Below are 14,237 nucleotides of genomic sequence, written 5' to 3'. Positions count from 1 at the left end.
TCTGGGTGTATCTTTATGTATTTTATATATATTTTATTTTATTTTTTGAGTATGTAAAGGATTCATGATTCATAATGCAAAAGGTGTTAAAAGACACACAGGGGAAAAAAATCTTCCTTCACTCCCAACCTCCTAGTTGCAAGACCACCTTGAGGGCCAGCTGCTTGGCTCCTTTCAGAGGTGGACTGTGCACAGATATTCAAATATGCTGATATATATCCCCCCAACCCCCCACATACACATGCTTGTTGTTACACACGTGATAGCACACTATACTGCCATACTACTGTTCCTCACCTCGCTCATGTCAATTTGACAGTACATCTTGACATTCATTACACAGAAGTTCATAAAAAGCATCTTCCTTGTCCCTTTGGTCATGTGGCGTTCTATTGTTCATATGGGCCAAAGGGCACATAAGCAGGGTTTGCATGATGCACTCTCCCCGCTAGGAGAGGGTTGGCTCCAGGAGGGGGCTCTTAATGTCTGTGTCCTCCAGAGCACCGTAGCACAGGACTCCCCTGTTTTGCAGCCTTAGACCGGGGGAGTCTGAAAGGCTCCTGGTTCTTCTCTGGCCTGGCTCTCTCCACCATCTGCCTTTGGCTCCTGGAGAGCTGGGGATCGGCTCACATTTCCTCAGTGTCTGGGCATTGCCTGGCGTAGGAAGAGCCCGTGCATTTGGAATCTGTCTTCTTTCCCTATCCAGAAGATTTCAGTCCAGGTCCATTTCACACCTAGTGCTGAGCAGAAAGGGCTGTAGATATAAGCAGTAAGATAAGAAGCCAGGCTCCTGGACTTACCAGTAACAATGCCAAGTTCATGGAGATCAGACATACTGGAGAGGCAGGTAGTAGGCTGTTCTTTGGCTGGGCCTCAACTGCTGGGGTATGTCCTGGCCAGCCCTGCCACTTGATGTGCAATGTGCAGAAACAGGCGCGTCCCTGCCACCCTGTGGGCCACACGAGGACCACTTTCGATCTGCTTGCGCAGTATTTTGAGAAGGCTTGGTAGGCCATGCAGGCTGGGCATGGCCCAGCCATGGGCTGCTGGGCTGCTCATTCCCACCTGCACTCAAGGGTTACTCTCTGGGCTTTGGAGGGTTGACCGTCCCATTTTGGGACAGTCTGCCATATTCCCCTCATAGCAGTTAGAGAGCTCTCAGGGTTTAGGAAGGGGCTTCTGGGGCAGCAGTGTGGAGTGGGAAGGTAACACTCCTGGGCAATTTGACCTTTGCTCTGCAGGACCACTCTGTGCAGTGTTGATGTCCACATTCTGTGTCACCCACAGCCTCATGAGAAATGATACCTTTGATTTCCATATGGAAGCCAATGAAAGCATGACACTTTCCATCCTGTCTCAAAAGCTTCAAAGCTGGATTTGAACCCAGGTCACACTGTTGGAAGGCCAAGGCTCTTGTACCCTCTCACCCGAGCAGCTTCCTCATTCTAAAATGGGGACAGCAGAACCAGCGTTTGGCTCTAGTGGCCTCCGGAAGGGTGAATTCCAGATGCCAGTGCTGCCTGATGAGTGCAGTCACATCCCACCCAGTCTCCAAGAGCTGTGACAGTTCCAGTCACTGCAGGGGGAAGCCCCCAGGATGGCAGCCTGGGCCAACCTCGTGACCCTCTTGTCTTACCGTTCGTTTCTTGGCTTTCCTGTTGTGTCTCAAGTCCGGTCTTCTTTTGGATTTTTTGTTTTTAATCTTTCCATGTCCTTCCTGTTATCTTGCTAATAATATACTCCTTTCCCTTATAGAGGTTTCCACAGCGATACAACATACATCCTTAACTTATCAAAGTCTAATAACAAGTCACATTTTACCATTTCCCATACAGTGCCACAACCTCAGAACACTTTAAGGCCATTTGCCTCTCTTCCTGTCTTCTGTACTGTTGTTGCTATATTTGAAATCCCACAAGTCATTATTACTGTTTATACAGTCAATATTCATTTAAATTTACCCACGTATTTACTCTTTCATGCTTCTCAAGGAATGCATTTCATTCCTTCCTGAGTTCCATGCTTCCATATGAGATCATTTTCCTTCAGTCTAAAGCATTCCCTTTAGTATTTCTTAAAGAACAGATCCTCTGATGACTAATCTTCCCAATTTTTCTTTATCTGGAAAAGTCTTTCTTTGAAGGCTGTTTAACCTAGCTTTATAATTCTGGTGTGGCATTTTATTTACTTTTGGCCCTTCCCATGTATCTCTCCATTGTCTTACGATTTTCATGGCTTCTGTTGAAAAATCAGCTGTCATTTTCAGTTTCTCCTTTGAAGTTTGGGTGTCTTTGTCCAATTTAAGAATTTGTCTTTGGTGTTAAGTAGTTTGACAGTGATTTGCCTAGTTATGCTTTTCTTTGGAGTTCATAGAGTTTCTTTAATCTATGGCTTGATGTTTTTAATTAATTCTGTAAATTTTTCACTCATTATCTCTTTAAATATTGGTTTGCGGACTCTAATTACATGTATGTTAGATCTTTCCACCATGTTCCATATGTTTCTTAAGTTATTTTCTATATTTTTCAACTTTTTTACTTCTGTCCCTCAGCCTGGATATTTTCTGGCTTATCTTACAGTTCACTAATCCTTTCTTTAGCAGTATCCACACTGCTGTTGAACCCATTTATTGATTTATTAATTTTGATTCTATTTTCACTTGTAGAATTTCCATTTGATTGATTTTTACAGTTTCCGAAATTCAGATCTCTGCTAAAATTCTTTTTTTTTTTTTTTTTTTTTTTGCTGTACGCGGGCCTCTCACTGTTGTGGCCTCTCCCGTTGCGGACTCTCAACCACTGCGCCACCAGGGAAGCCCTCTGCTAAAATTCTCAATCTTGCGGTATACCTTCCTGAACTTTTAATAATTTCAATTAATACACATTTCATTTCTGATACTATATTCCAGTATCTAGGTCTCCTGTGAGTGCATTTCTGTTATCTTTATTTTTTTCTCTTGGCTTTGATTGGATTCTGGATATTGCATATGAAAAGTTCCAGAGATGATTTGGGATTTTGAATAGTTTATTTTCCCCCAGAAGGAGTTTATTCCAGCTTTTGGCAGACATGGATACCCTGACCTACCGTTTCAGGACTGATGAAGAGGCTTCCTCTCACTGAACACAAATTTTTGTCTCTTCAGCCTCATGAGATTGCAGGAAGCTCTGCTTGGTCTCTCGGCTTTTCAGCTTCTGCTTGTAAAAAGACAAGTGCTTTAAGGGGAAAGAAATGCCCAAAGCCAGGCTCACCTTGTTGCACTTCCCTTCTTTCTGTGATTGCAGCCCCTCAGGTCCTTGTTGCCGTGGTAATTCACCAACACACAGATTTTTTTTTTTTTTTCCACACAGATTTTTTTAAGCTTGCAGAAGGAGGGAATTAAACCTTGTTCCTTTGTTAGAAAGGCCAGGCCCCAGAGCAGAACCCAGTGCCCCATGACCTCTCCAGAAACTTTTGCCATTTGGTGGTAAATAGGGGTGGGGTGGGAGGAGCAGTTAATTGGACATTAGTGAGGGTCAGTCTCTTCATTATCTCTCAACAGACTGAACCAGGGCAGGACTTGAACCTAGCTTGACAGAGCTCGACACACCCAGCATAGCCTTCTTGTTTACAGATGTGAAAATCGGAGCCCAGCATGGGGCACTTCCACAGTGACTGGGACCCAGGTGTTCTTGAGTGCTTGAGCAGTGCTCAGCTCTAGGGCAGAACAGGGGACAGTGGCCGGCGGGGCTACCGGGGGTGCTGGGGGTGGTTGCTGTGCAGCCAGCCCACCAGATGCTGCTGCTCTTTCCTGTTGCTTCTGGCCTCTCTGTGTCTTCTGCTGTGTCCTCCCTCATTCCGGCTAGTCTTCTGAAGCAGGGCAGCAGGGGGTGCTGGAGGTGTGGGTGCTTGTGGTTACTGCTATGAGCTCTGGGTACAGCTGCCACCAGACTCTCCTCTCTCTGATCTCTTACAAGACCCTGGAGCCAGTTTCTGAGAGTGACAGTTTTTTTTTTATTCTCACGAATCCCCACAGTTTTCTTCCCACACCCAGTTTCTCTTCCACTTTTCTCCCCACCCTGTTACAAACGAAAGTCAGTGTACCGATCATGCCCCACTTTCTCTCCCAGTGCCTTAGTGACCTGGCATTTACCTCCAGGCATTAGGGGATGGTGTCCCTGCTCCTTAGAGGAGGTAGACCCTGGGAGTAGGCAGCAGGCTTCCTCCACACAGGCCATGCTGGTACTACTCCCAGGCACACAGGTTTAGCCAAGCCCCAGGACTGCAGGCCCTGGGGGCCCTGGCAGAGGGCAGGGGGGCAGGTGAAGCTGGTGAATAGGGGACTGATTTGGTGTCAGAAAAACCCCAAGTTGAGACCACTGTCACTTGCTAACTGTGTAGCCACAGACACCTCCTGCCTCCCTTCTGGAAAAGCTTGCTTGCCCAGGGGCTGGAGAAATCAGCCACACATTTCCCTGGCACAGAGGGTTCCATAGATGACAGACCACAGGAGGCCTCCTGTTGAGAAAATGTTCCCAGGATTTCTGAGGCGCCAGCAGCCCTGAGAGGGCTCAGAAGAGGTAGTGGGGAAGAAAGAGGACCCACATCCCAGTCCCATCTGGCTAACCGGTTGGGGAGGCCACTTCTGCCTCCCGCAGGGCCTAGATGGTCTGTCCTAGTGTCTCTGTCTTGCCTTTATTAAGCAGCAGCCCCCAGGAACTCTCTCTTTGCTACCCTGTGGAGTTAGCCAAGGGCCCATCCTGCGGGCAGGCTGCTGTGTGTGGGAGTCGGGGTTTGATGAGCTGCTGAGCCAGGGAGGCCTCCAGTGAGCACTTGGTACAGCCAGCCCTGCCCGAGGAGACTGCAATAAGAGGAAAACAACACCACGGTCGCTGGTCAATCCTAGTGTGCCATTCTGGCTCCTTGTGGCCGCTACCCCTTCGTGGAGGAGGTCGTGGGATCTGCTCTGGTAGATTTAAAAAACCCCTTGCAGGGGCGAGGTATGTGAACTTCTCATGGCTGTCCAGGTGCATTGTGGCTTTCCCAGCCTTGCACACTGTCATGCCTGTTCCCTCAGCCCTTGCTGGCCAGCACACCAGACCCTTGCCACCAGTAGCTGAGGCTCCAGGGAACGAAGGCTCTGAGGAGCAGGTGGGGCTTGGGGAACCAGTGGGTGACCACTGGCTTCCTCTTTTAGGAGTAGCTCTGGCCCTGGCTTGGAGTCACAGCTTGCCTTGTCTCAGATGCTGCGACCACTGCTGTATGACCCTATAAAAATGGTGCAGTCTCTTTGACCCCCAGTTCCCATAACTGTCAAATGGAGATAATGCTGGAGAAGACATCCAGTGAATGCTCTCTGTACACCCCTGACCCCAGCTCTTGATGAGAACCTACAGTGCAGGTGGGGCTTTGAGAGAGCACCCGGCCTGGCTGCTAACTGGAAGGTGAGGAGGCTGAGGCTCGGAGAAGGGAGCCTATCACAGTGAAGCTTCTGTTCCTGTGCTGTCCCCCTTCACCAGGTCATCTCCAGAGAGACCAGAGGAAAGTCCAGGAAGTAGCCAGCTCCTATGGCTTCATCACATGCCAACCTGCAACCTGTATAAGGGGAATGAGAGTGTGTTATACCTTACTTTCTCTCTGCTTGTTCTCTTTGCCCTTTAGGGAACTCAGGCTGCGGAACTATGTCCCAGAGGATGAGGACCTGAAGAAGAGAAGGGTGCCCCAGGCCAAGCCAATCGCAGGTAGGTGGGCTGCATCTCCACCTCTGTTCCATGGCACTGTTGGTTGCCTCCACCTTGGCAGGTGTCACCATCTCTTGGAGAATAACTGACAGTGCCGGGGCTGGAAGTTGGGCCTCCAGGACCCTCCGTCACCATCTCGTGGCAGATGCACAACTAGAAGCAGTCTGGGCGCTGAAGCGGCCTGTTGTGCCTGCTCTGCCCTGCTCACGCCCTGCCTGGAGGCTTTCCAGGGGCCTGTGAGGGAAGTGGCCACATCCCCTCAGAGGACCTCTCCGGGCTGAGAAGTGGAAGTGGCCCTGGGGCCCTTGGACAGCAGGGGCAGGGTGATGGGTGTGCGGGCCCTTGGAGGGTCAGAGTGAGAGACGCTGAAGACGGGCTGACCATCCAGGTGCTTGGAGAGTAGTGGGCAGGCAGACACCCGCCCAGCTTGGGGCGTGGCAGTGCCAGAGCACAAAGGATGGGCAGAGGTGTTCTCACTGGTGGGATGAAGGGCCTGGCCCGGAGGTTGCCCAGTCACACCACGGTGTGGGGAGCTGCACAGCAGCCGGAGCATCTGGCCAGCTGCAGCCTGTCCAGAGCCATCCACGCTGGAGATGCTGGGGTGCTTCCTATCATGCAGATCCCTGGCCCTGGCCGTGTTTTTTATTCTTTGTTTTTATCAATTTTTAATTATATGAGTAATAAACTAATAGATACATTTATCTTATAAAAGAGTAAAGTGTTGCACATTCAGCCACACTCCAGTCTGCCTCCCCATCTCCTTCGGCCCTGAGATGCACACACTTCCCAGGTGATCTGCTTCATGGTTTGGGCCTTGCCGTGGTGAGGCAGTGTCATGGTGGGGAGAGTAAGGCAGGACAGAGGACAGGGACGGGGAGCTGGTCCCATGTCTCAGGGTCAGCACTTGTGGCTGGTGGGAGGTGAGGCAGGGCAGAAGGGCCATGAGGAGACCCGGGACAATGGTGAGGGGGGTTAGAGGAAGCCCATGGAGCCCAAATCTGTTGTTCTTGACATCTGTCCCCACAGGGTCAGGGCCCTCCTGGTCAGGCCACCCAGAGGCCCATTGTGCTGTTGGCAGCTGGGTGGAGCCGGGAGGTACACGTGGGCAGGACTCCTCAAGGTGGCTGCCCCGCTGGTCTTGGGAGCACAGATCTAAGAGTGGGATGGGAAGAAATGCCACCTGTGCCCTGGCCATTCCCAGGGCACGTCCTCAGAGCCCAGGAGCCCCAGGAGGGTATGGGAAAAGCCAGTCCTCAAGGCCCTTCCCAAAACCATACTTTGGATATATCCAGGCAACTGTCTCATTTCCCAGCTGGGGATCCTGGGACTAAGAGAAGCACCCATGCTTCCTGGCTAGAGGTCTTGGCTCCATCTACTCTAGCTGGCTGCCGCCTGCTGGCCCTCCTTCATCCCCGGATTGCCTTCGTCCTGAGAAACCCAAGCCCTTCCTCCAGAGCTGCCTTTGCAGGATCTTCACCTCTAGGTAGTTAGGGGCCAAGGGGAGAGGCGGGGCAAGAAAGCCCAGACTCTCCCAGGGACCTGCGGCTGCAGTTTGCCTATCTGGGAGAGTGGTGGCTCCTTTCCGACCTGCCTCCGTTGTTGTCTTGCGCCCTCTAGTGGAAGAGAAGGTGAAGGAGCAGCTGGAGGCCGCCAAGCCAGAGCCCATCATTGAGGAAGTGGTGAGTGCCTGGGGGTGTCCCCATCCTCCCTTGCTCCTTCTGTGGGTCCTTTTCTCCTTCCCACCTGCTCTCTTCACACATCCTTCCTTCTCGTCACTTCTTTATTCCCTTTCTACCTCCCTGTTTCCCCTCAGCCCCCTCCTTCCTCCTCCCTTTTCTCCCCTTTTCCTACCTCTGTCCCCTGTCTTCTACTTCCCTTGGGGCTAAGCCCTTCCAGCCCTGACTTGTGTCTCCTCCCTCCCCAGGACCTGGCCAACCTCGCACCCCGGAAGCCTGATTGGTGAGTGTTGCCCATGTAGGACCAGTGCAGACTGACTGGGACACTCTTGGTGCTAGGCATGGGCTCCGGCTGGGCCTTTCCCAGCCTCGCAACGGGAGGCAGGCAGTGTAGACATACTGCCTGAATTATTATGTTCAGATTATTAATGTCTGAAGTAAGTGCCAAGAAGGACGTGAGTGGAGAATGAGAGGGACATGACGGGGAATGACACCTAAGGGTGGGGAGGGGCTCGGGCAGAGGGGGCTCAGCAGTCCCCTCCAAACGTCCCTTCTGAAAGGATGAGGGCCCGCCCCACCTCAGAGAGCTCCATTTGAACAAGGCTGACCGTTGCCCTCAGGGAGCCATAGGGTAGAGGCCAGACGGTGGGAAGGGCAGATGAAGGTTTCTGTGCCAGTGCTGCCACCAGCTAGCCTGTTTACCTTTGGCCTCAGCTTCCTCTGCATTGAAATGGGGATGCTCATCCTTCATGGTGCCCCTTCGACTGGGCAGAGAAAGAGGGCGAGAGAGGGCTGTGTGTTCGCTTTACCTTGGTCCAGAGGTACCAGCCATTTCCCTCTCACTTGCAATTCTGTGTCAAGTACGGCACTAGCTGAAGGTGTTCTGATATGATGAAACAAAAGCATGGGGCGCGTGTCCTTGGAAACCCAGATCCAGGGGGAATAGGCTGTGTGTGCACTTCTGGAAGCTCCTGGTGGTGAGGGTGAACGTGTGGTCGAAGGAGGAGCAGGACCCCCAGCGGGCCAGGGCAAGTCACTCCCTGATGGAGACCAAGGGGAACAGACAAAGAGAGGACCCTAAGAACCATCTGCCTTGTACACCTTGACTCGGTCCCCTGTGTTGGGTGGGTCTGTGGTGCTAGTCCCTGCCTCACTGGGACTGGCAAGGTTGGCTGGTGCTGGGTTTTGGAGGACACAGAAAGAGAGAGGGGAGGAGCATCCTGACCTCAGGCACCTGAGTGTGATTCCTGATGCCGGAGGGGCTGTGGGAGGGGAAGGCCCCAAGGCCACACCAGGCCAGCCTTCAGCCTCCGGCCTCCTCCCACCTCCCACCTCCCTGCTCCAGGGACCTCAAGAGAGATGTAGCCAAGAAGCTGGAGAAGCTAGAAAAGCGGACCCAGAGGGCCATCGCCGAGCTGATCCGTAAGTGCGGGGCCTGGTAAGGCAGCGTTCCCTGCCCTCTGGGTGGTGGCGCAAACACACGGCCCCTCTCCACTCCTCCTGTCTGCCACCCTTCCAGGTGAGAGGCTGAAGGGCCAGGAGGACAACCTGGCCTCTGCAGTGGCGGCCACCACCACCGAACAAGAGGCTGGTGACTCCGACTGAGGCACGCCCTATCCCCTCGCCGCCCGCCTTTCAGGCCTGTTCTATAGGAGGATGGTCTTGGGCAAGGGTCAGGGCTGGGCTTGCCATCACTTCCAGTTTGGCCTCAGAACAGTGACTCCCTGCCTAGCAGTCTGAACCCCACCCCTCCCCATGCTGTGAGGTCGGCTCCTTGTCTCCTGAGTGGTCCCCAGCGTGCTGAGTTGGGGCAGAGCCAGCAACAACTCTGTGGGCTTGCTGTATCTCTACATATATATGTTATTTTGAATTTTTTTAATGTCTGGAAATAGAAACAAGCAGACCCCTGTGTATGGCAGAAACCTCCTGAATATTTGGGATACTCTGGGTTTGGGCCCCAAGACGGGGCAGCTGCAGAGGTGATGTTTAATATGAGTAAGCCCTGTGTTGGGCTGAACATGTTGAGGCTGGAGGGGTGGAGAAGGCCCAGGCCTGACCTTCTGGGTCCGGGTTTCTGGTCCAGTCCTTGGTCAGCGGTGATCATCTCAAAATCCTTGGGTGACAGAGATAGGCCTTACAGTAGTTTGTGGGATACCTTGGAGAGGCTCCCACTCTGGTCCTCTGTGGACGCCCTCGCAGTGAGAAGGAAGCGACTGGGCCCATGAAGGGGGTGAGCTGTGCCTTGGCAAAGCCTCGACTCTGGGCCACTACAGATTCGGGGCCCCTGGCACTGCTCGTTCACATTCCACCCACAGCCCCAGCAGCCCATCTCCCCACTTCACCTGCCAGAGCTAGACGCTGGCTTCCCTGGCACAGGGCACCCGTATGGGGGAGGGTGGCCCATTCTGCTAAAGACTGGGGTATTGTAGCCTGGGTTTCGGGGGTGGTCTTGGACCCTGGGTCCCCAAGGTCCTGGCTTCAGGACCATGAGCCTCCTCTGTGGAGCTGACTCTCCAGAATGACCGGCTGGCCACAAGTCTGACTCCAGGTACCTGTGACCATTTAGAGTTTCATCTCCTCCAGGATGATCACACTCTTAAGTTTCCTTCATGGTTTCCCCTTGAGCCTCCCGCCCCTGCCCTGAGGCATCCCAGTGTGTTCCTCCCTCTGTGCCAGCTTCTAGGAACACAATGGCCCAGCTCTGGTAGACGGTGCTGAGGACTCGGGCGGTAGAGGTGGAGGGAGTGTGTACACACGGACTGTCACTCATACAATAAAGTAAATGGTTTAACTTAAAATTATGCAACTCCTCTAAGAAGATAGTTCTTGGGAAGGGAGCAGAAACTGGCAGCTATGAGTAAGGGCTGAAGTGGTAGGTGGCTGACTGCTGTGGTGAGCAGTGAGACAAGGCCAGGACTGATTCCCACAATGGACAGGGATCAGACATGCCCCACAGGTGTCAGGACTGGAGCCAGGCTCTCTCTGCATAGCCAGGGTCTAGAGCTGGGCTTCCCTTCCTAGGAATAAAGGGTGAAAAGATGCCCCCACCTCCTGGGATTGCAGTTGGAAGCAGGATGTTTGTCTGTGGCAGTGTAGGACTCAGACACCTGTGACTGGCAACTAGGCTCCCACTCAGCACCAGAGTAAGGATATCCCCACTGTATGAGAGCCCAGAGAGTTAATGAAAGGTTTGCTTCTGCATTTGCAGCCCTGTGTGCCCTATAGAACAACGGCCCTGCAGGGAGAGAGAAAAGCAAAAACTATCACCCATGAGGGACACTCAAAAATTATAAAATGCATGAGAAAATCCAGTGCCATAAAGAATGGCCAGCAGCCCAACAAGTGGGAGAATTTCTACTTGAAGAAAGTAAAACGATAATATCCTAACAGGCTTTAAAATGAGCATTTGTTTTATCACCAGTGAGATCAAAGAGGGACTTTCTGATCTCACACAACTCAAGAACAGGGATTTGGTATAAGAAACAACTGATTAGAAATCTTGGAAATAAAGAATGTTTATTTATTTATTTTTAAAAATTTATTTATTTATTTATTTTTGGCTGCGTTGGGTCTTCGTTGCTGCGTGCGGGCTTTCTCTCGTTGCGGAGAGCGGGGGCTACTCTTCGTTGTGGTGCACGTGCTTCTTATTGCGGTGGCTTCTCGTGTTGCGAAGCACAGGGCCTAGAGTGCGTGGGCTTCAGTAGTTGTGCCACGTGGGCTCAGTAGTTGTGGCTTGCTGGCTCTATAGCGCAGACACAGTAGTTGTGGCGCACGGGCTTAGTTGCTCCGCGACTTGTGGCATCTTCCCGGACCAGGGCTTGAACCCGTGTTCCCTGCATTGGCAGGTGGATTCTTAACTGCTGAGCCATCAGGGAAGCCCAAGAATGTTTATTAAAGTAAGAAACTCACTGGAGGAGCTAAATGATTACTTATAGTCAAAGAAGGGATTAATAAATTGGAAGTAAAGTTGAAGATCCAAAAGGTGGCAGAGAGAGAGAAGGAGAGAGAGGGGATAGGTTGAGAGCCCCGACGTACTGGTAGCTGTCCTTTAGCTGATAGGAATTCGTTTGGGAAAAGAAAACTGGAGAAAAAAGGTACTTGAAGAAGGAGTAGCAATCACTTCTGTTTCTGGCATCTCGGTAGGATGGTTGCTTGAAGTGATCTTCCCTTGGAAAACAGCTAAAAATACTAGGTAAATAAATATTGACAAATGCTTTTTAAATACATCAATGATCTGGCAAGAAAGTATGGAATACTCAGGCCAAAAGGTAAGAGAAGTGGCAGAATGCTGAAGCCTGACCTTTGCCCTGGAGGTATATGACAAGCCAGGTGAAATCGAGCCTTGGTTTTGGAGGCCCTCAGTGCCTGGTGGGGCCCCAAAGGGCAGCACCCTCTGTAAACTAATAATCAGTCTGTACTCTTGACATCCCAAGGGGAGCTTGAACCCTGCCAATTACTGGAGTAGAATAAAGTCTCCCTTGAGAACTGAGGCAGCCCTCCCTCATGTGGGTTTGCACACGGGAAACCTCAGGTCAAGATTTACAGTGGTCCCAGAATGTGGTGGTCTCAGACACTTGATAGAAGGAAATGCAGATCCGACCTGAATGAATCTTTATTCATCTGAGTCCTCAAAGAATCCCCACCAATAAAGTTCCAAGAAAGAGGAATAGCTTACAGAAAAGTTCACGAGATATACTAGGCAACAAAGCACTCAGAGCAAAGGACATCAGAAAGAACATGGTAGCATGAGAGTTGCAAAGACTTCAGACATTAGAATTATCAGTCAGATAATTTCAATGTTTAAAAATGATTTAAGAACTAAAAGAGAAGCTTGAAAACCAGAATAGATTTGCAGAAGAACCAAAGTGATGCTCTAGAAGTAAAAATTATTATAGCAATTTAAAACCTTGTATCTGTGAATTAGAGCCAAAGAGACAATTTGTGAATAGGAAGCTAGATCTGAAGAGGTTATCCAGAATGCAGCCAGCGCGATAAACAGATCAGTAGTGTAAACAAGAGGCTAAGAGATATGAAGGATAGAGTGAGAAGATCCAACTTGTGGTTGGAGTTCCAGGGGGAAAAAAAGGCAAAAATGGGGCAAAGGTCTTTTTTTTTTTTACATGACTGAACTTTTCAGAATCACCAGTCCACAGGTTCAAGGTCAGCAGTTCTCAAGCTGGGCAACCAAAAGACATCTGCAGTCAAATGTTCTGTCTCTTGTTATGGGTGGTGACTCATTAGGTATGTTCACTTTACAAATATTCATTGAGCTGTACATATACGTTTTCTGCACTTTTTGTATGTTCATTACAGCTCAATAAGCAAGTTTGCCTCAAGTTTTTTCACACTTTGTATTAATTATAAATTGCTGCATACAAATTACCCCAAATCTCTGTGGCTTAAAACAACAAATCATTATTTTCTGACAGTTTCTGTGGATCAGGAATTCAGGAGTGGCTTAGCTGAGTAGTTCTAGTTTGGGGTCTCTTTGAAGTAGCCGTCAAGATGGCCTCCAGGGCAGCAGGCAACGCAAGGCTCGACTGGGGCTGGAGGATCTGCTTTAGGACCGTTTCCACTCCCAGCGCTCACAGGAATGCATAGAGAAGCATTACGCACCCACAGTTCTTGCCGCGTGCACCTCTCCATAAGGCTTGCATGAGTGTTCACATGTGGTAGAGGCTGGCTTTCCCCAGAATGAGTGATCCCAGAGAGGAAGCAGGAGGAAGCTTTAGGGTCTTTTATGACCAGGTCTTGGAAGTGATATTCTGCCACAGTCTGTTGTTAGAAGCAAGTCACTGCGTCCAGCCCACGCTCAAAGGGAGAAGAAAGGGAGAAGAATTAGGTTCCACCTCGAGGTGGAGTCTGAGAATTTGCGGACGTGTTTAAAAACCAGTACATACGTGAACACATTGTAATAAATTGTCAGAACGAAAAGACCAAGAAACAATCTTAAAATTAGAGATTATATTTTCTTTCAAAGAGCAAGCCCACAGCAAATATCTCAAACACAGCCGGTGTTAACTGGAATGGTACCATCTGGCATCAGTGTTAACTGGACAAAAGGTAATTGTCAACTTGAAATTCTATACCCAGAGAAAATATGTTACAAGTACAAAATATTTTTAGACAAACAAGATCAGAGGTTTTGTCACCAGCAGACTTTTTTTAAAAAAATCTATCTTGAGGTAATGAAAATATTCTAAAGTGGATTATGGTGATGGTTGTACAAGTCTGTGAATATGCTAAAAGCCATTGGATTGTACCTTTAAATGGGTGAATTGTATGAGGTATATATTATATCTCAATAAAGCTGTTTTTTTACAAAAGAAATAAGCATTCTCCTTAAAAAAAAAAAAAAAAAACTGAATGTCTTTTTTTGAATGAATGTCTCCAGACTGAATCCCAGATGGAAAATCTGAGATCGTAAGAAGGAATGAAGAGAAAGAAAGTGTAAATTTAAGTAGACGTTAACCTTATAAAACAAATATGTGTTGTGAAGTAAAAGTAAAACAAGGGCTAGGGTACATAACAACAATAATAGTAAGTCCTGAGGTGATCGGTGATTGGAATTACAGCCATCTACCAAGCTCACTCAGGAAGAGAGCAAAGACTCTGGTATACAGACAGGCTGACATTTCTAGGATAACGCTAAAAATAGAAATAGAGTGATAGAATGTACCCCTTCTTTTTTTCTTTTTTTTTTCTTTTTTTTTTTTTGCTTCACCATGCAGCATGTGGAATCTTAGTTCCCTGACCAGGGATCAAACCCCTCCCCCCTGCATTGGGAGCGCAGAGTACTAACCTCTGGACCGCCAGGGAAGTCCCTAGTACCTCTTCCAAAGAA

General features: G+C 49.7%; 1 protein-coding gene across 3 annotated transcripts in view; it reads left to right on the top strand.

Moving 5' to 3' along the window:
* Nucleotides 1-13,715, top strand: part of CCDC12 (coiled-coil domain containing 12) — a 51,382-nt gene extending 37,667 nt beyond the window's left edge. Inside the window, exons 3-8 of one of the 3 annotated variants that reach the window (XM_060022347.1) lie at nt 5,638-5,717; nt 7,099-7,200; nt 7,335-7,396; nt 7,642-7,676; nt 8,739-8,815; nt 8,913-13,715. In XM_060022347.1, coding sequence (XP_059878330.1) covers nt 5,638-5,717; nt 7,099-7,200; nt 7,335-7,396; nt 7,642-7,676; nt 8,739-8,815; nt 8,913-8,998 — 442 coding nt within the window. In that variant the 3' untranslated portion in view covers nt 8,999-13,715. Of the gene's footprint in view, nt 1-5,637; nt 5,718-7,029; nt 7,201-7,334; nt 7,397-7,641; nt 7,677-8,738; nt 8,816-8,912 lie in introns of all 3 variants that reach the window. The other 2 variants (XM_060022346.1, XM_060022348.1) reach the window with 2 other exon arrangements.
* The last annotated feature ends 522 nt before the right edge of the window (nt 13,716-14,237 follow it).

The sequence above is a fragment of the Delphinus delphis genome, chromosome 10, assembly GCF_949987515.2.
Source record: "Delphinus delphis chromosome 10, mDelDel1.2, whole genome shotgun sequence".
NCBI lineage: Eukaryota > Metazoa > Chordata > Mammalia > Artiodactyla > Delphinidae > Delphinus > Delphinus delphis.
The sequence above is the reverse complement of the archived record's forward strand: the minus strand, read 5'-3'. Positions and strand labels throughout refer to the sequence as shown.